Below are 25,705 nucleotides of genomic sequence, written 5' to 3'. Positions count from 1 at the left end.
AAAATGAATTAATCTATGCAACTCATATACTTCCAACGTGAAACACATGAATAATAAAATAGTACAATCAATGCTGGTATTCTCAAGAAGCTTATAGTGTTTCTTCTGGAGACATTTCACTTAACCGGAAAATTAAAATGGAAAATACTCTTCACAACTGAAACCAATCCATTAATCTAGATCTCAGAATAACCGGAATAAAACAAGAACATTTTTTTAAAATTACCATTTTGAACAACTATGTTTTAAAACAAAAGGATTATGCTGAAGAAGTACAATTCAGAAAAAAATTAGGCATCAAAACCATAAGCTCTTATGTTCCATTTTGAAAGGAACTTAGTCACTCAGCTTTTGAAAATGTTACTCTCAATATCTCATATTAAAATGTTTGCTGTATTTTAAAACCAGCAATCAAGTACATTGTCAATATTAATGGCAATAATTAGAAATTATTAATGCTGTGGTCCACAGTTAATTAACTAAGCAAAGTACTATGCAAGGGCCTGTCAATCAGAAACTAAACTGAATGGCACAAAATTGATTAGGGCTATTTCCAAAACAAGCAAAATTAAACAAAAGATTTCTTTTAAAAAACAACCAACCAACTCCCCAAAAACTGCAACCCAAAGGAAGTACAGGAACACAGATAAGGATCTTTCTTTTAAAAGGAATATTGGTAAGTCCTGTGTTATTTGTCTTCTCTGCAGAGCTATAAGTCATTGGACAAGGAGAAAAAAAAGACTTGATTACATAAAACCAATATTCATTCTTCAGGTTTATTTATGTCTACCTACATAGGCTATATGAGTAGATGTTGTCATACATTCTTATATTCACGCAGGAAATGAAGGAGAGAGATACTGCCTACAAAACCATGCTAGACCTATATAGATTTTATGGATAAAGATGGTTTTGAGTATTTGATTCTGAAGTGTTTGGCTTTGACAGTGTTTCCTCCAATCTAATGTTTTAGGTGATGGTAACTGCCGAGTGTTAAAAGGGGATATATTACTAAAATTGGACTTCATGATCTGCAACTGCTAGCAATGCTGATTTTAATGTCGTAGTCATTAAACTGATATTAATTAAATTAATGTGGTATGATAGCAACATACAGATTTTTTTCAAACATGAAAACTGAAAAGAAAGCTTAAATGTGAAGTTTCTTAATGCTTAAACATCCTGAGAGTTAAATGGCCTCTTAAAAATGTAATTAATCTTCCCTGTTTTTAAATACTGAGAAGCAAACATTTGCTAAGGCCTAAATTCATTTGAAGTGATCACTTTACAGCCATTTGTACAGTAATCTGTTTAATTATTCATGCCCAGATAACAGAAAATTTGATAGGCAGGCATAAAATTATTTCTAAACCATGAAAATTTCCACCTCAGCCTCTTGGCTACAGGTCAGGAACTCCTGAAACTAAAACCGTATTTCCAATATGTAGCCATAGCTGTTGAAGCAGATAATGTTTGTCCATATATGTTTCTTTTCTGTTGTGATCATTCAATGACAGACTGTTCCTCAAAGTTATATGACTGAATAGCTAAACATAACTAGTCTTCCATGATGTATTATTGTTTCCTTTCATGTTTACTGCCAAAAAGAAGTAAGGTCCAAAAGAAAGAAAAGGAGAAGGCAGGCTAACAAAAAATGTAGGTCACACGTAAGCCTTTTGGCTATGACTGTCCACTGGTTCCCAGCCTTTCAGAACTGGCATGTTGTAAAATATAAAAAGCAGCTGATGTTCTAATTAGTGTGGTTTTTGCACTTTATTATTCTGAGGCTGTTCTCTAAAATGAAGCCACATGTTACGTGATTGCAGTCCCTGTGCCATTGTTTTAGAAAGCTCCAGTTGTATCGCTGTGCTTTACTTATATCTGATAGTGTGCTCTTCCACACATTCGAGGGGTACTACTGCTTCCCAGAGCAGCAGCTTCATTTCTTCTGGAAAGCTGAGAGGAACATCTCATAGTATGGTGTTTCATACAAGTACATATTCTTTTGAAGTGGTTAAGCTGCTCCAGTCAACGCAGTACTGCACTCAGACACATTGTACTTACTGGGGGGTGTGGTGGGATTTTTTTTTGTTGTTTGTTTATTTTGGGGGTTGTTGGTGAGGGTGTTTTGGGGTGTTTTTTTGTTTGGTTTGGGGGTTTTGGAGTTGTTTTGGAGAGGAGGGGCCTCCAAGGAGTACTTTTCAGGCAGGGACTAGGGTAGAATTCAGTTTGGCTAAACATAGGTGTACAGTGCCATTTGAAATTTCCCTGTAATTTCTTCAGGATAGAACTAACAGATTCAAAAGAATATTAAATACTTAGTCTCCTATTCCTCCTCAAACCCTCTATTGATTAGGAAAAATAGTCTAAATAAAACAATTATAACTAATTGAGCTATATCAAATCTATTTAAAACATAATGACTAAGCCTGGACGCAGAAATTGTAGCTGATATATGTGAATCTTCACAGTACATAGAGAAATTTAGTTTCTCATTATATGTTCTAGTTTGCCTAAATAGCACACTATACAGGTTTTAAGATGGAAACTAACATTATTTTCTCATTTCTATACTATCCAGTATGATAGAATCTCTATCTAGGATCTGTGCACTTCTTAATATAAGTAATGTTTTTACAATATGTGGTTATATAGAATATATTATATATATGGTGAATTTGAAGTTTAAGATATTTTTATGGGTTTTGTTATATGCCTCTACTTTGTAACTATGTCAACTTTATAATTGTAACCACTTTTATTCTTATATGTTAAAAATTTTTGAGTGAAGAACATAGAGAAGATGATGAATTAGCAGTATGTAGAGAAAACATTGTACTTGAAAGATTGAGGAAAAGGACATTGAGAGACTTGAGAAAACAAACATTTAGGGAATTGTCAATTCTGTCAGAAAAACCAATGAATTATGTACAAAACTGTTAAAAGCAGAAGGAAACAAAACGGATTTACTTTAGCAAGGCAAATTGCAGTTTAGAACAATTGATGGTGGGCTGATATGACATGTTGATGTACATCTTCTTTCCTAGAATTATCCCAGATAGATTTTGGTAGGTTATATTTATTTGGTTTTTTAAAGTTGAATGCTCTATTTCACATCATTAAGTTCTCAGTCGGATCTGTCAAAAGGTTTGCTGTAAAATTATGTAGTGTGCAGCTATGAATCTGATCTTTGTGGAACTTCTGAGAGAAAATCAGCTGTTTTTACAAATACGGAATGCAGAATTAAGGCCTTATGTAACTGAAGATGAGCCAGTGCAGCCCGCTGCTCCCCAGGGGATGGGCAGTCAGGCATGGTGATACAGCACACAGGGCAGGGGCCCTACCACCAGTGCCCCAACCCACCACCCCAAGACAAGCCTGGGACTGGCAGCAAGGGTCAAACAGTAGTGCAGATGACCACACAGGTTTGTGGTGATGAAACAGGTCCAAGGTCAAACTGCTAAGTCAACTCTTATGGGTCAGGATCAGGTCTAGCGATGGCAACCAGGGTAAGGCACAGCACAATGATCACCAGGCAGGTCCATAACAACGAATCAGGGACAGGTTGAAGCCAGGAAATCAGCCCAAGAGTGTGAGGGTTGTAGGCAGAGCTGTACTTGAGCTAGAGACTGTCAGTCCTGTAACATAACCTCAGGCAGGGACCAGAGGCCCAGGGCTGGACTTAAATGGGGCTGTGGGGCTGACGGATCCCCTGGGGAGGCCCCAGGTGAGGCTGGTCTGAAGAAGTCTGTTGGTACACTTAGGGCCCTGATAGACACACACACACACACACACACACACAAAACATTGGTTGAAAATTACTGCTGTGGATTTTTTAAATTATTGAGTTATTGATGATAAATTGAATTGACAAAACAGTATTTTTATTTTAATAGTCCTGTCCAAATTATTTCTAATTTAAAAATAAATAGAGCTTTGTATATCCATGTTGTGTCTCTGTAAAGACAGGCATTCTGTTACAGAATTAAAAGGAATCAATCTGACAAAGTGTTGAGCAGCTCTGCTTGGGGTGCTCTGAATAACTTGTAGAAATGAGGTTTTGTATTTTGGATAATTGGTTTAATACAGCACAATTTTTAAATATACACCTTTTTTTTTGTTGTTTTGAACATGACTTTGTATTGCAATCTAGGAATGAGATACTCATGGACAAAATTCCAGTAGGAGAAGAGGTATAGTGTCTAGTTCTCACACAGAAGATACAGCCAAGTTTGATATCCTGCGGTGTACTTAAACTAACCTACAAAACCTAATTATAAAACAGGTTATATATTAAAATAAAATGGAAATATCTTTGTCACATGTCAGAGATTACTATTTGTTTCTTCCATTACCTGTCCCTATTAGTCCACACTGTTTTGCTCCTCCAAGTAATCAGATGTTATAACTTTCTTTAAATCTCTCAGAAGTGTCTGTTTTGCTTGTGGGTATTGGAAGTGTTCTGGTGATTGTTTTGCATCCTATTATGACTTGATATTGAGCTTTAATTGACTCCATTATTAATATTCATGGGTTTGTATTGTTTGTTATGGTGACAACCTTTCATGATAAATGACAAATCATTCTGACTTCCCCTGACATTCTGTGTAATAACATTATTAATCATGATGAATTCTTTAGGTGTGAATGCAATAGGAAAGACTTTTGGATTATTTTTTTTTGTCCTAGATTAAAGTCTATGCCTTCTTAGGTGTTTCTCTTCTCATGTAGCTGTATTGAAACTTCACTGTTATGCAGTTATTTCATCTTTCATTCCCAAAAGGTTTGCATGCTATAAAGGTTAACACACTTTACTTAGACCCTACTTACATAAGTAGTACTTTATTTAAGTAAGTAGCCTTGTCAGCTTCTGGGAACTAGTTTATCTAATTAATACTTACAGCTGTGTGTAAAAGATGTATATTCAATCTCTGTGCAAGTTATTCCCTTGAAACTACTAGAAAAGCTATTCATTTATAGAAAAGCTAAAATAGCCAAGTCAGGTATCAGGTTTTGTGCAGGGAAAATTCAAAATTCATACAAATTCCCTTTGTCTGACTTGATCTCAAAAAACCCCAAAATGCAGCTGTCGCGTGAAAGGGTACAAGTCTGATATGTGGCTGAGGGAGGCCCTCCCGTTGAGTCACGAGGTTCAGAAAGGACCCCCTTGCTTTCTAAACTCCTTCTCAGAGAGGAGCCTAGGTGCGGCTAGGTCCAGTCTTAGTCCCAGACTTGGTCAACGGTTTATGTCTAAAGGGTTACGTGTGTAGCCACTTATCAGAGTCAACGTTTGCCTGTCAGAGCCCCACTAAGGACTTTCACTGAAACAGTTTCGCAAAGTTGAAAAGAAAAATAGGTAATTTATTGAAGCGACAGATATAAAAGTTCGGAATTGCCGTTGATAAATGCACTAACTGCAACGATTTTGAGCTCAAGTTAATAGTTCAGCGCTTTTGTTAATGATAGTTTTCCCGGGGTAACATCCGACATAATCGGAGGCGCAAGTCTTACCAAAGAGGCGTCCCTGCTTGGGGAGGAGAGAGGTCCAGGCCCGTCGACCTGTCCGGATAGTTGGAGTTCTCGTCCTCAGAAAAGAGGATTCTAAATGCCAGATTTATACTTTTGGCGAGGTGGGACTAAGTCAGGTATTGTGTGTCGATTGGCCCTTAACAAGGCTTGTTGTGCAGTTGATTGGGGTTGGGGGGGGGAAGTGGCAGAGAACAAAGGCATTCAGTACAGAGGAGCCGTGGTCTGTTTAGTTTTACCAAAGTAACGTCAAGCTGTGAAGGCTCCCCCTCACCCCAGGCGTCACTTAGTTGATTAAGGAGCAGACCCGTCAGGCGCTGCATCTTGTTAAGATGAACAAATTGCTCATCTCCTGCCCCTGTTCAGGTCCAGTGCTTATCAGCGCAAGATAAGCAAGTTGCTCAATCCCTGCTCTCGCCCAAGCTGGACTCCCCCAGGACCCCTTCTGCTGGGTCATAACGGCCCTGTATTCGGCACCAACAAGCCTGGATAAGTCCGGCACCCCACAGCAGCCTTTTCAGGAGGAGGCACAAGAACTCTACAGAAGGAATCCCTGACTTGGATATCGAGATTCAAGGTTAGAAAAGCAATATAAGCCTACGTAATGTGGAGAGACGGCAGGAAGCCAACTGGTTTTTGCAGTGCAAGAGTCGTTTTAAAGATGACTTAAATACGGGCAGATTAGATCTAATTTACAGCAGATGTTACCATGCTTTCATATAAAATTTTCCAGTGCTTTAAGCTAAAGAAGTCTATGTAGACACTAGAGTTTCCTGTTATCCCTATTCCTTACTTGTTGCAAATCAAGCTGGATAGAAGGAGAAAATAGGAAACACGTTAGATCCCTAAAGCAAATCCTGTTCTGCTTTTTTGCTACAGCAGGTAAGGATTATGGTAAGACACTAGATAAGCATTCAACATTCTAGTGCAAGAGGAGGGCGAGGACATTTCATGTTATTAAACCAACTGAGAGCTTCTGAAGAGCAGACTCCTCTAAAAATTGTTCTTCTTTTTCTTAACTATTAAATAGTTGTTATTATTATACCCTTTCATTAGCTAAAAAGATAAGCCAAAAATCTTACAACTATTCAACGTGATGGAATTATCAGTAGTTTTGTATTTCTATGCTTCACTTAATTTAGAAGAGATAGATTGAATCCATGTAAGGATCTATTTATAGTATGAGATAAGTTTATAATACTCAGACACAGTTTCATGCATGAGGCCAAGTTCAGGCAATAGTCACAGTACAGATTCTTCTGTGAAACTTCTCTATCAAATAGTGAGAGTTTCACACAATCTTTGACATGAAAGTAAGCTTGTTGGATGTTTTTTCTAAGATTGATTCAGAAATGGAGGGAGAGATCTAGATGTGGAAGTGTGATGTAACACAGTCTATAGGCCTGTCCTACTTCTAAAGGTCACATATTTATTTTGTTTATTGCATGCATATACAAAGACATTTATAATACTGATTTTGAATTTTTTTAAAAAGATTAGGCATTGAATAGAGATACTTGATAAAGTACAAGAAATACTGAGTTCAGCTGAATAAGGAAAAACATCTTTCCAGTATAATTTGGAAAAAAACTACACACATTATTTTTTGAGTTGAACATACTGGAAGAAAACAGTGGGTTTAATGATTCAACGTTAAAATAGGTGAGAAATGGGCGACTAACAAATAGCTGCATAGTGGCAAACACAGGCAAAATCCGGAGTAATTAATAAAATTTCTGTGTCAGATATTGTTTTCTTTCTGGGAACAGTCCAAGATGACACTTTGACAGATTCAAGATTGATTAGAAGCTGGCACTTCACTGGACAGCAGAACAGTGTCTTGCTAGTGTCTTATTCACACTAACACATGTTTGTTTGTGTCACCTGTCTTCTGTGACAGCCTTTGGTCTCGTCAATCAGTTAATGTCCTAATGGCATGTTCTTTTTTCTGATGAATATCTTGTACTTGGGGAAACAATGAATGTAGCTATTTCAGCACTGAAGAGATAATATATCTTGGGAGGATTTCTCAGGTAGCAAGACTGCCTTGTAGTATCCTTGTATCCATCAGAAAAGCTTGGAGGTTACTTTGTAAGATGCTAATTTACTGTCTTAGCACACTTTAAAAAAATACCTGTTTTCAAAGCTGCTGTTCTATAGTAATGTAGGGGGAAATGAGCTATTACTGGCACAATAGTAAGTATACTAAGATCAAAATCACAAGCTGTGTTTTTGACCAATCTGAATGACAGCTTTCAGTGCAGCTCACAGCTTTGGTAAGAATTGGAATGTAAATATTTTAGGCATGGATTACCATACATGTCTGTTAGCACGAGGCCTTCAGTTGCAGTGGTTCTTCAGAATAAGCTTTAATGTAACTGAATAAGTTCCTCCAGCATAATGAAAATAAGATGCCATTCAGTCTTGCAAACCAAACCTTATGAGAAAGGTGCACGTTAAAGTTTGAGAAAAATAGCTCATCAAGTAACAAGAAAATCCCACAATGTTGAATCCAAAATGCATCAACATCTTTTGAGGATGTACACTGTGATTCTGTAGTCTAAACATTTCAAGTGACCTAAAAGGAGTAGGAATCTATGCACTTGATAAATTTATTCCTAAATAATTTTGTGATTGTCTCAAAAGTATAATATGTCACATTCATTTGGCTGTTACTGTAAACCATGTCCAAGTATTTGTTCTCAGTATGAATTCAAGTTCCTACATAAAACATCTTGCCTTTGTGTGTGTGTGTTTCTGCACTGATGGAATTGTAACTATTGAAGATTCACAAAAAAGAAGATCTGTCAGCATTTTGCTGTCAGAGCGGAACAGAACAGCTCTATCATACTGTCGAGTTGTGCCTTGGTGCCTTGGAGAGTGTTTAGTTTGTCACAACATGTAAATGATAGTGTAAATGAAGCTATTTCACAGAGGATCTAACAGAAGGTCTAGAATGACAACTTGCTTTATGGCTTTTTGTTTAGTTTTTCATTATGGGGAAAAAAAAGTATCCAAAGATGACAAAACAAACTTCATAATCCAGGATCCCTCAGTTGTAGAACATTTTTCAAATTTTGTTCTTCCCTATTCCTCTACTGGTTCCAATTTAATCCGTCTAAATTGCCATTTCCCAAAAAACGAAATGTATAATTTTACCTCTCTGCTTCCTCTGTCAGTGCGGTTTAATTTTTCAAATTATGATCATAAAGATAATTTATCTGATTTTATTTTAGTTTGATCCATTATTCTAGCTGCTGTCCTGTTCATATATGGAAACTACCATGAATCTTAAGCTAATGTGATTTTTTCCAGCTCCCTAAAGCTGTGTTAGAGTGAGATTTTGCTTCCTTTCACATCACTGACAAAATTTGTATTTCACCTAGAGATCAGTCCTTTGAAAGGCTTAGAGCACTACATTCGGGTCTAGTGTCTATCAGTAAGTCACAGGATGCCTCAAAGCCTGTGCAAGATGTTTGAATGCTACTATGATGGGTCTTATGCAAAAGAAGGCAGTGAAACATATGTATAATTAAATAAATGATTTTTTATTAATTAAATGGTAATTATGTTTGTAAAATTCAGGACAAGCATAATGTGCACTAAATTAATAATGTATCAAATTAGTGACTTTGTCAAATACAGAAGTTCAGTAGTTATCTCCCTTTCCCAGTACCCATTCTCAGCTACACAGAGTATTTTACTATCTATATTTTTACGATACAAAAGTTTGTTGGGTCATATTGTAAGTCAGAACACTAACAATTATTTTCCAGTTAGGTTATTTTAAAGTAAGCTATGACTTTCTGAATCAGCTTTAACAGAGACAGCAACAACCCATAAATGTATAGTCTCAAGGGTGAAAACAGAGTAGGGAGAGGAAAGTACTTCCCTTGCAGCAAAGAGTTAATTTTGCCCAGGAAGGGGAGGGGTAATCAGGCTGCAGTTATTGATGGGTTATCTTTAGCAGCTGTGCAGATTGGCTCAGAGTATTTCTAAAAGCAAGCAGGAATAGGTATCTTCAGGAAAATATGAAAACATCAATGTGAATTATACCTAAAAAATCTTGGGAAAAATTGGAGGAAATATTTGAACTTGGAAAAGATATGAGTTCCACTGTGGGGATAAGTGCATACCTTGAAACTTCATTTGTTTTCTTTAGAGGTGAGTCAAAAGATGTAGGTCTTTTATATAAGACTTAAGTTCTTAAAGATCAGGTAAGTAACCTGAAAAAGAGTGGGGGAAGAAAAACTAACAACTTAACTAAAGTATATACGTAAGTGTATTTTAGTTTCTCTTCATGTGTTACTAAACATTTGGATCTGAATGGTTAGAAGATGGATGTTATTGCTGTACTATGTGTTTTAGGCAGGTACAGGACGTGATCTCAAAGAAATCAGAAAATGTTATTTCATTACTGTAGATAATGTTGCTTTCAAAATACAAACTGACAAAATTTATTACCTTGTCCCAAAGAAACTAAGGCCTTACAATTTTAGTTTTAAACAAATGGACAAAACCCACCAAGAACTGAGAACTGTAAACTCTTCTAAGTGATAAACAGCAGTAAGATTACTGATGTAAACATATGATTGAAGATGATAATATAGCTACTGAAACTTATGACTGTAGACAATAGGAAAGCAAATGCAAAAGAAAAAAGTAGAGTCAAATTTAAAACTAAAATTTTACTGTAGAGATGAGTAAGTGCTGACCTATAAGCAAGCTTTGTTTTCTGCAAGGTTTTGTTCTCTAGTGTTTGGAAACTAAAATTTAAGTGCAACGTGAACATCTGTAAATGGGAACCTGTGTAAGGGTATAGATTTAACGCTACAAAAAGGTATCTTGGAGGAAAGTTTGCCTTCTGTTGTCACTGAGACATAGAAAAACATCTATATGAGGACGTTGGGTAATGCTAAGTAATATGAACCTGTGCAAGTAAGTCTTAATGTGGTATAGCTAACTCTGGAAAGCATAGCTCACTTAATTTTCCTTTGCAATTTTATCAAATCATTCACTTCCTGTTAATGTGATTATAGCCAGGATGGACATGTACTGCCTACAGTTCTTCCTAGTGTTTTACTAAACTGCTACTTACTACACAGCTTTTTGATGTTATACTGATTCTTTTATCTATACTGTATAATTGAGGCTCATGAAATGAATTAAAATTGAAGTATGGCTTTATAGTACAATAATCCTTAATGGGATACCATTTTTATTGGAAAGTATATATGGGATGTGGAACTATAAGAATAGTGTTCCCTTCTACTAAGACCATGAGTTGACTTGAAAGTTGTTTTCAGCTGGAAATTATTTCAGTGCAGTTAGCTTCAGATAATCTCCTGGCAGGTGCTCTAACAAGGACAAGTTTATTGTAGCCCAGGTGTGTGTAATTTTGCTCATGTCAGTTTGGCCTGATGTGCAAGGCTGCGGTAGTAACTTCTGCATCTAGTGCTTCACTGCATCAATAGTTGGAGATATTCCCAAAGAACTTGTGCTGCTGCAGTCTAAATGAGTAAGATATGTGTAAATCCTCCCCCCCAAAATTGCAAGTATTGTATGAGCTTACCATATACTTCAATGCACGTTAAAATGTGCATGTTTCAGAAGTTACAGCATTTAGAGGCATAGTACTTGAAAGTACTATTTTTCATATTTTAAAGAACACAGAAACTCTTCTTCATCTTTACTTATTCTTTCTTATCCTCCTTCTGAACTATAAAAGAATGCAGAATAAAACTAGAAATCAGCATCCTACTCCCATATTCTTACCAGAATGACCATATCAGATGTTTAAAGGCAGCAAAACAAACCAAAAAATCACAGTTTTGTGGTAGTATACTGCCCAACTATAACTCTGCTCGATCTGTCCATTAGAGATTGATCTAAGCAGAAGGTGTTAGTTCCAGTATGACTATTGCTAGTGGGGAATGGAAATTGTCAATTTAAAAAAGCAATAATATATCATAATAGAGTGTAATTATTTCAATTTTTCTTCCATAGTTTATTTCCAGTTACATTCAAAGCTGACAAAATGGACATTAATGATGAATAGTTAGAAATCAATGCAGATGTTCAGGACTGCCTATTGCAAACAAATAAGCATTCAGAGGATGCCATTATTTGTCTGTATGTGGCCACACTGCAACTGCTATACAATTAACTGTTTTACAATGAAGCCTGCAGTGAGGTTTAATTTTACAAGAAGTGCCATGAAAATGCAAATTATCATCAATATACTAGTTTTAATGTATTTGGGCAACATAACTGAGAGGGAAAACATCTATTAAATAAAATTGTCAGTGTAACTTTTGTTTTGTATTAAAAATCCTTAGCTTTTGATAAACCAGACTGAACAGCCCTGATGTTTATCCAGCCTGTGCATTCCTTTGCACTTGTCTTCTCTGGTAAATTGACAGCAACAAGATTGGTTATTTTGATCCTTATGGCTAGGAGATGTGTAGACCTGCTAAGTTTAATGCACGCTGCATCAAAACTTTGACCTAGGCTGCTTGCTGAACTCGTAATATCTGAAAATCGTTGTACTTCTTGTGATGATGCTTCTAGTTTTCCCCTTCTCATTGTTCTTGTGAAGTGCACTGGATCAGACACCACAGTTGGGCATTTTGTTGTAGGAGCAGCGATTCAGTATGATTTTTCAGGCACTCTTAAGGCATTTGTCTTGTTTGTTTCCAAGCTTTTTGGCTGTTCTACCATGGAGAATTAATGCTTTTCTAATTATCAGCTATGATTCCCTTATTTTCTGACTTAATGCTTGTGTGAAGTTCTCCTAATCTGCTGTTATTGCTTACGTTCTTTGCTTCAAAAAATTATAGCAATGTATTGGCCTGGAACAAAATACATTCCTTGTACATAGTTCATTTAGCAGTACAGATCATTCCCAGCAGTATCTGGTGGTCTTTGCTACTCGGAACTCATGTAAACTGCATCTCATCTGGAGGCTTTTTTCAGTATTGAGAAACTGGGTTTTGCCAGGTAACGAATTAGTTGTAATAGATCTGAATAGAAGCGTAACAGTTACTTGTCTAAACTGTACCAATCCCTGTGTCAGCACAAAGCGGACAGGTAAAAAGCTGCTCCTGCTCTGTCTATGCAGAGTTTTTACGTGGCGTAAGAAGTGTATTGAACTGCCTTAGTCGTCTGCACTGCTCAGACCAATGACTTTCTAAAAGTGTTCCAAATCAGTTAAATGTTTTTGTCTGCTTCTCTGTTATGCCTCAAAACTTAAGAATACTCTTGACCCTATTTACTTTCAGTTAAGGCAGAGAAAGCTGTTTTTCTCTGTTCCTTCTGAATCAACATTGACAACCAACTCTCCACCTGACCTTGAGGTTAATTATCCTACTAATTCCTAAGGTTAATTATTGCCTAGTGTTTCCAGTCTATTTAACAGTAGCAGGATGGGGTGGACTAATCACTAGTATCACTTGACTAATTTATCTTATAATAAAAAAAAAAGTGAATAGATGTGAAGAGAAAAAGGCTAAAGCTACAAACATGCAGCCTCAGAGATGAGGGCAGTGGAAGACAAGCCTCTTCATACTTCGTTTGTATCATGTGCACTCAGCTGTGCATACCAGAGAGAACATTTTTCTCCTCAAATAAAAGAACACTGTTCCAAAAGTCCAAGATAATTTAGTAGTCATGTGTGGACGTAGGGATATCACTGAAGTATAATATAAATATGCTGCAACTTTACTTAGCAGACAGGGTGCTACTGTCCTCTGTGCCTATAGAATGTTACTGTATATTTTTGTTTTGCTACTTCACTCTTATTGTACAAGGCAGTATCTTTTGAATTACTTAGGCTCTTGCAAGAGTGATAGAGTCTATACTAATGATTTTAACCTGTGCTTAACAGCCATGAACTGAATAAATATTTTTCAGCTTGAACCAACATTCTTCACAGGTGTGGTGAAATAGCTGAATAATGAAACCTCATTATAATTGGCCTGTGTAACTGTACAACTTCTGGGGGGGGGGGGCAACCGATTGCATAACAGATTCTTGTTTCAAAGCTTTGTTAAGAGTTCTGTTCATGAAGATTATCTGATCAAATGTAAGTTTTTGTTGTGGTGGCTTTTTCATGGAGGATGTGGTTTGAGGTGATTTTTTTTCCCTTCCCTTGTAGAGCTCTATTCCAGTCCTTGAGATGTATAAATGGTTCCAGGATGTCTTTTCAGTAACTCTTTTAGTGCAGTTTCAAAGGCCTGGTGACAGTACTAGCTCTGTGTCTTGCAAGGATATGCCTTTACTGAGGAAATTCAAATTCTTTTTTTTTTCCTTTGTAGTTTGGGGTTTGTGGGTTTTTTTTGTTGTAGGTTTTTTTTCTTTCCTCCTGCCATTTGATGTCAAAGACCTTGTAATCCTGGCTTATGAACCACTATAATCAGGAAATATGTTTCCTTACCAGTGCACATTTACACCCTATCAATAATATAAGGAGCAAGGATCATGTCTTTTCAAGACAGTATACTCTTAGAATTAATGAAAACCCCTGTAATCCAAAGGGGATACTGTAAACTAGTCTTCTCTGCTTGAACATATCTTAATTGCTTCCCAATGTCTGGATAGAGGGAATTGTTTCAGAATTGCAGTTTAATATTTCATTATAGCAGAGAAAATCAGTATAGGGAGATACTGCCATATGTTTTGCTGTAGTCACTGTCTAGTGTATGATTATTTTTCCCCCCCCCGTATTCTGAATCAACTATATGTATGCTGTGTTCTAAATTTACAGTCAGATCAACCTTAAGGTCTGGGGACTCCTCACTGTAAACATTCTGTTTTATTTTATCAACTAACAGCCCAAGTAGAGTGTGGCAGGGTAATTGGAAATGAATGGGGAAAAGATGGGAGAGAAATGTGTTTCTCTACCCTTATCTTCAATTGTAATGAAAATAAGACAAAATATTAATTATGAAAACTTAAAAAAATTTTTTTCAACTTGTTAAATTTGATTTTGACGTTAAAGTCCTACGAGAGAGACAAAGCTGTTTGAAATAGAAATATCAGGTTTTCTTACATTGTTACCTTTATTTGCCTTTTGGAAAAAGTGGGCTGGAGTTTAAAATAGATGTAAATAATGGAAAAATACATTAGATGACTGTCTTTCACCTGGCTATCCTCTGCAATAAATATTTATCTAGCTCATGGTGTCATGTCATTCATCAGATATGAATAACATAAATCTTCCATGTTGAAGGCTAAATAGATCATAATGAAGTGTTTTTTCCTCCATTATTTTCCATAGATGGTTTGGATTTAATATTGACAAAGCAAAGCCACTTGTGAATCCACTCACTGAAACAGTACTTACTGAACAGCTTATCATATTGAATAGGAGGGTGAGAGTGTGTGACTTCAGCTCTTTTCCTAAGTGTAAAGTTACCCTTATGCTAATTACCAGCATAAGTTTTCATAACTTTATATTAAGAATAACTTTCACAGTTATTAATATTTTCTAGTATATTATAGAAGATACTATATACAGAGAAAATGGATGATGATTCTAGGTGACTTTGATCTGCTTGTTTGTAGACTTATCAGAGGTCTTAAATTTTTTTTTTATCCCTGCCTGCCGCCCCCCCCCCCCCCCCCCCCTTTGTTGTTCTGAGTACTTTCCCCCTCCTCTCTCTCCAGGACAAATAAAGATCAAGCTGATGAAAGTAATTTTGCAAAAGCAAGATGGGCCAGGGCTATTCAGAAGGTAAGAGCTTCTCTTAAAACTACTGATATGTTACTGTAATTTAAAGAATTTTCTGAGATGGAGGGAGAATGTAGGATAAGGTTTCTAGTTCATGTAAACTGCTGTTCGGTAAGAGCAGTATCTGAGGATGTGACTGCTGAGTTTCCGATAGAGACAATTCCTTCTATTGATTCTTAAATCTGTGTGGTTCCCGCACCTCAGGATTTTTTTCTTCTGAAAGAGAAAGAGGATGAGATTCTGAAACTTTCTTTAGATGCATGAGAAATTATTGTAGTTTGGCCATCTTATGTGTGTTGCATATTAATCCAGAAACCATAACTTCAGACATCTATTTCTGAATAATATTTGAAAATTTGAGAAACCTCAGTATTTAATATTTAATAAAAATGGGTTTAAGAACATCGTTTTGGTTTTTTGTTTGTTTGGAATTTTTTTTTTTTTTTTTACATGCTTTTATGGTAAAGCCAAACCTGTTTAGTGGTAAATGCTAGTTGAACCCCATCAGGATACATCTTCATCAGTTTCTTTTGAACTATATTTTTCCTGCTCTTTTGTGGACCAATTCCTATTTCTTTTTGGCTGAATTCTATTGTCCTTTGTGATAATTCAGAGACTGAGCATATGTGAAAATGGGGGGGGGGAGAGCTTTTTATACTGGGGTCTTTTGGGAAGAGTTCTTTTCTGATTCACATAATCTCAAATTCTGCATCCTACTCTGTCACTGGTTTGATTTTTTTTCTCTTTTTAAGCCAAGTGTTAGCTCACTAGAGAAGACAGGCAGGACAAATCTTGGTCTAACTGACATCAAACACAACACTTGGATGTGCCAAAGAATCCACTTTTGTCTTGTAGACAGAGATTACAATAGTCTTAAGATGCTTTTTCAGAATTTCTTCTGTGAGAAGTCCCCTTTCAGTGCTTCTCTAATTATCTAGTCAGTGGTATAAATTTATTTCCAAGTTTAAAATGAAATAATGTTATGTGGTTAGAAACTTCATGATTTGATAAATCAGCTGCATTTTGTTCAAATGTTAAAAGATGTGTTTGAATAAAGTGCAATGTTAACATCCCCTTTTCCCACTACCACTCTTCAAAGTAATTTTGAGGTCGGCAGCTGTAAGATGGTTAAGTAGACAAGTTAATATGCATAAGCTGGAACCTTGGGTTGTCTGTACAATTGAATTGTTTTCTGTAGCAAAGTAGTCAAAATATCTCACCGCACTGGACTAAGGACAAATTGCTCAGCAGTTACTTTAAGGTCAGGTTGGGGCTGAAAGATGTTCAGAAGTTATTGTAAGTCTTTAAAGAATTTGAAGATCAGGTGTATGAGAGATGTAAGCAAAAACCTCATGCGAAACTCTTTTTGAAAAGAAGCAGAAAATTTCTGTAAGTATTTAAGGGATCATTTAAATCTTGAGTTACTGTAAACTATGTGTTAAATTTTGGTCTTCACATGCTTCTAATTCTACATTTAGTAGAAATCTGGGATGTTGGAGACTATGAAAACATGGCTCTTGAAGGGCTGAATCGTCTTGCAGAGAGAGATGTAGATATCAAAGGAGAGGAAGCCTTAATCTAAAAAGTATTTAAATCATTCTAATGCTATATAACTGAACATTATATTAGGATTTTTCCATGATAATGGAAATGGTAATAAGGGGAAATGGACACCTTTTGTATTCTCAATTGGGTAGCTTGTGCTCTTATGATGTCTGCATAAAGTAGGTGCCTAATCTTGAAGATTGGTCAGACCTCTGTTCTAAACCTATTCTTAATAAACAGCCTTTTTTAGTGAAAAATAGATGCATATATCATGCAAAATTACGTTAGCTTTTTATTCAACTAAGCTTATGATTTTCCTGACCCCATGCACACATTAAGAGATCTCACACCAAGCAAAATGAAATGTATGATCTGATCACTTATTACATCAGATTTGTGGTTTGCTTAAATGTAAAGAATTTCTTTTTCTTCTTTTTACCTACAAATTAATTTGAATAAGATTTTTCTCCTGATAAAGTTATTTTGCCTGAAATACACTTATGTCTTTAGTCCTTTATGCTTCAGTGGCTTAGGTTGTGGGTTGCCTTGGTCTTTTGGCTTTGTCTTTTCTTCCTGAAGATAAACTGGTTTTCAGAAATCTGGTATCATCCTGTCATTGATTTAATACAATTGATGTGACATTAAGTGCCATTTTTTGCTCAGAAAATCTGAGAGGCATGAAGGATGAATCCCTGCCAATGCTTAATCAAAATAAGCTTTACACTTGCAAGTATTCTTGTGGCTAAAAAGGGCCATTGACAAAAAGAACAAGCAGCACAAGAAGATCAAAACACTAAACAATCTTGATGTGTTTTACACAAGATATAATATTCGCAGGGCCTCATAATGGATGCAAGCAAACAGATAAAGCAAAATAATTTTTCACCAAAAGCCATGTCTATATGTAGGTATTTATACTGTTAGATCCTGCATCCACAAGAAGAGAACTGTCCCTGTCCATAAGGAACTGGAAAAAGAATAATGACCTTTAGTAATTACGAGGAAGAATTTTAGGCATTGGAGCAGCATGTAGCTAGGGTATCAATCACTGGAGGCTTTTAAGAACAGAGAAGTAACAATTTTTTGGTTTGGTTTTTTTTTTTTTTTCCAACTATTCTTGAAGGCTTAGGGAAGTGTGTTTAGATTGGAACAGAGATGGGTGTGCGTGGGGAGATTTCTTAGGGAATGGTCTTTAAAATAGATAATTACTAAATACCTGCCCATAAAGAGGAATTGGCTTGCTATTGCTTCAGGAATTTCCTCACAGGTTGAAACAAATATGAATTCTTACTGCACTAGAAAACATATAGGTTGCTAAATTCCAGTAAAAATATTTGGCATGTATGCTTTTAATGCTAATGTATGGAAATAAGAAATTGAATTAAGCAGTTCTGATCAAATATGAGATGACATCCAGTGGTTCACCAGAGGCATTGTAGCTAATGAATATTTACTCAAACATGGACCAGATAGGAAAAGTGCCAGACTGTTGTTTTGGAGAATGTGTGCAATAAGTTGCCTCGGCGTCTGTTTGAATAGTAACAGTTAGGTCCTTTTGCAATCGTATAGGTCATAGAAATGCTGAGATAGAAGTATTGGGGAAACCTTTCCCATGTTTAAGAGGGGAGAGGAGTTAAGCATTTGAGGAAAAGCTGCATATCAGGAATTAATATTTTTTTAAAAAGACAATGCAGGACTAAATAGCATTCTTTAATTGCTGCTCGGCTTGTTGATTGAAAACAAAAATCCAAAGCAGAATTCTTTTACAGTAATCCAACCATGGTATCTGTTTTTCAGTATCATGTTCACTGTACTGCTAGGAACAGTGAACAGGTGCAGGTTTGTTTTCCTTAGTTCTCTAACAGGTTTGAAATGAGTGCTATGAAGTACTGCAAGAATTATGAAAAGAGGCATTTAGAAGTTTTTTTCTTTTAACTCAGCGTCAGCCTTGAATACAATCAAATGGATTTTCCCTTTTCCTCCCTCCCACCCCAGCTGTGTATGTCACTTTGATTATATCTTTAGCTACTAATCTTATGTGTAGTAGAGACTGTTTTGCTGCTGAAATATAATCACTTGAATAAATGATTGTCACCTCTCTGAGGTGGATATGTTTTGGGTTTTTTTTTTAAACAGAGAGCATAGTAATTGATTCATAAGGCTAACATTAAGCAGGAGACGACTCGTGTGACTTACCCCTTGTATCATTCCACAACTGTGTTTTGTGATAACAGTGAGTATTTGAAACAAAAAATGGTGAAATAGTGGTGCTGTATTGACTGCTTTTATAACCTGGACATCAACAGTGGTAGGGACACAGATTTGCCTAGGCAAATCTTTCCTACACGCCTTATTTCTTAGTTTGCAAAATGATTATAGCTGTCACAGTTAATGCTATTAAATAAAAAAAATATTGGTGTGCATTCCAATATTAAAAAAAGATGAAATAGAATTAAATGTTTACTGTGGATTGTTCTTACGCTGTTCTCTGTGATTCATGGTTGACTATATGATGGATGCAGTGATGAGGGTCAGTATGAGAATGCTCACTAACAGAGAAGTTATCAGTAGCTTAGTTCTGTCAGCAGTATTGATCTACTGTCTTATTCAAAAACAGAACTTGATAAACTAATACTTAGGCAGATATTATACAGTGACAACAATGGGAATTTAGTACTGGGTAAGCAGAAATCATTCTTTGTTTAGGAGCCATGGGGCTTTGAGATTAATGCAAAGCTTCCCCTTAAAAGATTTCAGTAGGCTCAAAGAAATTGCAAATTTTTAAAAAATCAATCTTTCAGTTGAACAATTTTTTAACCTTGCATTCCAAGTAATATTTTGTATACAAGTGTGTCTTCAAGTGGGAATAAACAGCTATTTCATTTTCATTAAGCATTAATACTAGATATTTTGTATCCTGATACAATTAAAAAATGATCATAATTGACACTCAGCACATTGATTGGGCTAAATGACTGTCAGCAAACAAGCTGCATTTCTTAAATTTTTGTGAATTTCAAACATGAAACATTTAAACCAAGTGACAAACTGACAATTTGAAAACAAAAATATTGAAGTGTTCTTTCTTTTCATTTACGTCAATTTAGTATCAGTGCAAATTTGTCAACTTTAAGGCATTTTGACAATGGTTTAGAATGTTAATTTAGGTTATGAGGAAGCTCAAAATATCTGAGGAGTTAAAGGAAATTCCAGGATGTCTTTTCTTTATGAATCACTCTCTTTTTTTATTGTTGTTACGTTAAGAAAATTATTGAATGGGTATATCAAGCAGTTTTACTTGTATGGTACAAATGATCTTGACTATTTTGTGTCTGAACTGTTTGCATTTACGTGAAGAAGATAAAAGGATCAAGATGGGGAGATTGGACTAAGTTCTAAGATCACTTCATAGTTGCCCTTGAGGCTTTCAAAAAGTGGTGTTTGGAAAGTTTACGTTGACAAAAGTTGATTCACTAATAAAGACAGAAGTTCAAGAATGTATCTCACTTGTGTTTTGGCCACTCAACACACAACAAGGGGAACAGTGTTTGCAAATAGCATACATTATTTCCTCAAAGAGATCATGTGAGTTTGATTCATCTTCATGCATGGCTTCAAAAATCATGCATGACTTCAAAAACCATGCATGACTTCATCCTTATTGCAGCCTGGAATACATGGTTCTAAGTAGAGATAATGGATTAGTAATTCAGCTAATAGGTCAGGATAGCAGCTCTCTCATCAGAGGCATGAAGGAAAGTCATAAAAAGCAATAAATATAGCTGCTAGTTGTATGGAAGCAATCACAAGTTTTATGCTGTCCTGTTGATAAATTATCTAGCACAAGTTAATTATAATTGGATTATGTTTTAAGTTAAAATTTATTCCACCACCTTGTCTTCCATGTCTCATGGCCTTTGTGCAGGATATATACTATGTAAAAAGATAAGATCATACTTATCTCAACTTTTAACAAAGAAATGCTTTTGTTTCTTTTCTTTCCTATTTTTTTTTAAACAAACTCACTAGAATATTTGTTTTGGTTTTTTTTTTTCCCCCTGGAATTACTTCCTCTGAAAGTTGGGTGTTTGGGGTTTTGGGGTTTTTTTTTTGGGGGGGGGGGGGGGGGAAGGGATGTATTGAAAAGTCATGGAATTTTGAAGAAAAGAAAATCGAGAGGTCCTCTATCTGAATAAAACTACAGTTAACTTATCTGAAGGCTTATTTTAACTTAAATCTTCCTGTGCTGTTGTGAGTTTAGGTATGTTGTGATTTATCCCCCCACCCCCCCCCCCCCCCCCTTAAAATCAATGTGAAAGCTGAAAATTGCTTTCTTCCGTTAATTGAAGGTATTAAGAATGATAGACCTTGGGAGAAACCTTTATGAGCTGCTGCACCATTATTTGAGGATTCTGTTAGGCAAGGTCAGAAAAAGAATTATCACTTTGCTTTCCTCTTCAAAAAGTGAGATATCACTATTCACAATAGAGGGTAAGAAACCTAAGCTTTCTCTCTTGACCATCATAAAAGAAAATCAACAAACAGGAGTGTAACATACTCTCTTCCACAGTTAAACTTCAATTCTCCTTTGCTTCAGCGTTCAAAAAGGGACCATTGTAACATTATTTCCCTTCCTCCTTTTTCAATACCTATTTCGAATAACCATGTCATAATGTTTTGCAGGTTGTCTTTGGACTCATGTTAAATGATTTGTTTCTGGTTTTATTGGTAGCCTGTGGCTAAGTCAATGTGCTATAGGATTATACAGCTCCTGGAGCATATCTGTAATTGAATTATAGAGCATTTTGTGAACATTTGAGGCAATGCTTGGAAGACTGTGAAACTCAACAGGGTTCTCATCGGAAAGTTTACAAGTGAGAATGTGCGCTTCACGTGAAACAGGGAAAAATAGGGCAGTTAGTATGAATCAACTAGGCTGTCCTTTAAGGGCACCATTCTGTGGAGGCAAAAGCTGGCTTTTGGAATGCTGTGAAGGTACTGAAGATGAGTAGTTCGGGTTGTGAAGGAAAGAATCTATTGAGTTGGGGTTGTTATTATACGGATTGGCAGAGTACCTCTCATGATGGTGAGAAAGGGAAAGAAGTCCCAGAGTGATGAGAGACAAACAGCAATCATATTGTTGGGAGATCTAGGATAGGAAAGAGAGCTGACAGCAGCCAAGAATGATGCACTGATGAACTCTGAATCCTGGCAAAGAGAATGACAGGTCATACATTGAAAAACTGATGAGTTATATTGATGGAGTTTAAGAAATGGCAAGAGAGAGAAGGCTCAGGTAAAAAAGAGATCCAGAAGAGCAAATCACCTTGCTTCCAAGTTTATGATAAATGATGTAACCCTTTGCTCTGGCAATCCCAGCACTGTGAGCAGGAATGCAGGAGTGTTGAGCTTCTAGAATCCTTGCAGCATCTGCCTTAGAGTTCCTACTTCATCATTATGGATCTTTCTTGTGATCTACCCTCCTTACCCATTTTCAGATTAGTGGGGTTGGATGTTTTAATTCACTACAGAAGAAATTTTTATTTTCCAGTTTGATGGTTGAGACAATGGTGTGCTCTTTATTGCTGAATCTTTCCATGCTGCTGCCACTCATGGCAAGTGTTAATAAGATTCATAATTAGTGCTGTTTGTAGTGCTGTTAAGTATGTACTTGAATTTAAGTATATAACTGAGGGTTGTGGGGAATGGAGGTGCTGTAACTCTCCCACTTTAGGTCACTTTTGTTCCAATGAACTTTACCATATGCAAAGAGACTCTGCAAGCAAGATAAATGTGACCTGAGTCCAAAGCAACTATTTATTTCTTAATATGAGCAACAGAAAGCTGGGATTAGGAAGTTACCAAGCTAAACATTGATATGTGCATCACACTGATAAGACTGAGTGTTTCTGTTCTAGTTTCCTGTTCCACTGGGCTGGGAAAGCAGTGAAGAGCTACCTCTGCCACTCCTTGAAATGGGCTGATCCTTTGCTGATACTGAATTGGCATCCTTGGATTCTCTTTCCTCCTCCCGTCCCTTTTTATTGCTTTTCGTACCAGTATGTTACCTCCAAAATCCTTGAGCTGCTAACTTTTTTTCCCCCTGGGGTTGTTTGTTTGTTTGTTTGGTCTCTGCATGCATGCACACAGCTCCCCCTTCTTGCCTTGCTCACAGTGTAATTACAGCTTTTTCAGTAAAGCTCAGCCAAGGTCATACACCTGTACTGTATTTGAGGAGACCTTGGATCAAAGAATCTTGAACTCCCAGGCTGAAGGTAACAATCAGTTCCTCAGCTGTGAGGGACTAGGATGCATGCACTGGTAGACCTGAGACAGGAAAGGTCCAGGAAAGTCTGTCACGTAGTTAGATCTGAGGCAGCACTTCCATATTGTAAAGGTTATTTTATTTGGAACCAAGGTGTAAAGAATCAATATAAATAAATTACTTTTAAGAAGGAATAATAAAAATTGACTTGTATAATAGGGCAAGTGTGAAAGAGCAGGCAAATTATATTACTCTGAGTTCATTATACTTTCCTGTCAGTAGCACCAGTAATAAGTTTATATGTAATTTTAAGAGAGTAAAAATAAGTATTTGCATAATGCAGATGATAATTGACAATTTTAGGATAAAGCTGGGAAAAAAATAAGAATATGCCTGAAATATAATGCTTATGTGAGTCCTTCACCCTTTCACATTAATTTCTGTAAAGATCAGCATATTTTTCTACATAAAGTACAAAGCTGCACAATTAGTTATATTGCTGTTGTGGAAGAATAATGAAGATTCATATTCTGCTGAAACTTTTGGTGTTTTCTTCCAGAATCAGAGACAGTTTAGTAGAACAATAATTTAATATTTAGAAACAGAAATAGTGTCTTTTCTGTGATTAACGGAGAGTTGAATGCTTTAATAGTAGTATCTGTAAGAGATCAGTTACTGCAGAACTTGTAATTATGGCAAAACATAAAGGGACACATCAAACTAAAACCAGTTTCTAATGTGAAAAGTGGCAACTGATTTGGATTCTTGATTTTTAAAAATTCTTTTGCAAACATTCTACTTTCTTGAACAAAAAAATTAAACAGTCTCTAGAACAGACACATTCTTAGAGGGCAACAGTGAACAAAATAGTCATAAGGAAAGAATGCAAGGAGAGGAGAAAAGTTCAGGAGTAAAATTTCAGTATGTCGTTCTTAAGTCATGCCTTCAAATGCATATCGTTATGACTTTGGGTGCATGATACATCTGGATGGGGAGAAAGCTCGCTCTCTCCTCCTGAAATATGCTAATTATTGGCCTTTCTTCTTGTGATTCCTTCTGAAATCAGGGTCAACTTTTGCTTAATTGCAGCTGGTAAGAAGCTGCTATGTTTTTAAATTGTTTGCCTGTTCCCTTTTAATTGCTATTAAAAAATCTCAAAAGTGGTTTTACTTAACAGAAATAAACTGTGTAATTTTATAAACCTAGGAACTGGTTTATGGAAGCAGTGTTTGGAAAAGATTTAGTGTGGAATAAGAAATGGCCTTAGCTTTCATAACTTCTGAAGCTCCAAAACACGTGGAGTCATCTGAAGTCTAAACTAGCTCACAGGTGGATTCCATGTGCCTAGGAAATAGCCGATTTGTATCTCATGAATAGTTATTTTCTCTCTCCCCCTCTGACTATAAAGTCTTCTTTTTAGAAGAAGTCACCAAGCTTTACAGTAAAGGAAATAATTGTTGTATGGGAAAAAAATATTTTGTATGGAGAAGAATATCTTTAAAACTCTGTGTTTCAAAAAAAAAAAAAAAAAAAAAGGTGGTGTGGGGATGCTGTATCCTATAGGTTTCTAGAAATTCTATTAAGAATTCTACAGACCAGAAATTCTGTTAAGACCTGTAGACGTGAGAACACGCCATAGTTTAAAGCAAAATTCAGTAGCAGCGGTGCGGTACCTGCTTCACTCGGCGCGGCTCTCCGCACCTACCCCAGCCGAGGGCAGCCGCAGCCGCAGCACTTGCGTGCGCAGCGCTCCCGGCGAGGCCGCCGAGCCGCCAGCAGGGGGCGCGCTGGGAGCGGCATGGCCGCGCTCCGCTCCGTGTCCCGCGGCGGGATCCGCCCTCGGGCGGCGGGGGCGGCTCCGCGCTGAGGGGGCGGCTCCGCGCTGAGGGCGGCTCCGCGCCCTTGCCGTGGGAGGTGGCCGGGGGAAGCTTCCTTTCCGCTCTGAGCAGTTTCACACACCCCAGACATCCCCCCCCCACACACACCCCCAGTCTGGACATCTCTGATTAGATCAGAATATTATGATTTAAGAACTGGTTGATTAGATTTATTTTTAATCGATTGTTCAGATTTAAGAATTTGCACAGTTACTGCCTTTTTTTAATGAAAGAGAAGAAATAGCCACCCCTCAAGCCAGACTGAGGAGGTGGGGGGTGAGAGAAACATAGCTTAATTCTGTGACAGCTTTTCCAACTTTCAGGCTGAAATCCATCATGAGATATAAATTACTTCTAAGTTGTTCCATTGGTTAATAATTATTACCATTTCAATATAAGTATTCATAGAAGTCAAATAATATCTATAACAGTTATGTTATTTAATGCTGGGTTTATTAAAAATAGTGATGGAAATGATTGAAATATTTTTGCCGAACAGACTTTTTTTCTTCAGAATTTCAAGAATAATCTCTGAAAGTTGTGGTCACATAATCCTGGAAATAGGCACACAGAACAGCTGTTCTCTCCACGAAGGCTTATAGCTGCCCATTGGGGATTGGGTTTTTTGCTTGGGGTGTGGTTTGGGGTTTTTTGTGGTGGGTGGTCGTTGATTTTGTTGGATTTTTGTTGGTTTTCTCTATTAAGGTACAAGAATTGGCGAGAATTGTGTAACAAATCACAACGTTTCTGTAAAATAGTCTG

General features: G+C 36.6%; 1 protein-coding gene across 1 annotated transcript in view; it reads left to right on the top strand.

Annotated features, from left to right (window-relative positions):
• UNC13C (unc-13 homolog C) overlaps positions 1-25,705 on the top strand; it is a 216,060-nt gene that overhangs the window by 19,003 nt on the left and 171,352 nt on the right. Inside the window, exon 7 of the mRNA XM_075764598.1 lies at positions 15,193-15,259. Within this exon, the coding sequence (XP_075620713.1) occupies positions 15,193-15,259 (67 nt within the window). The remainder of the gene's footprint in view (positions 1-15,192; positions 15,260-25,705) is intronic.

The sequence above is a fragment of the Balearica regulorum genome, chromosome 12, assembly GCF_011004875.1.
Source record: "Balearica regulorum gibbericeps isolate bBalReg1 chromosome 12, bBalReg1.pri, whole genome shotgun sequence".
In the NCBI taxonomy this organism is placed as follows: Eukaryota; Metazoa; Chordata; class Aves; order Gruiformes; family Gruidae; genus Balearica; species Balearica regulorum.
This window is presented reverse-complemented; position numbering and strand designations above follow the sequence as displayed.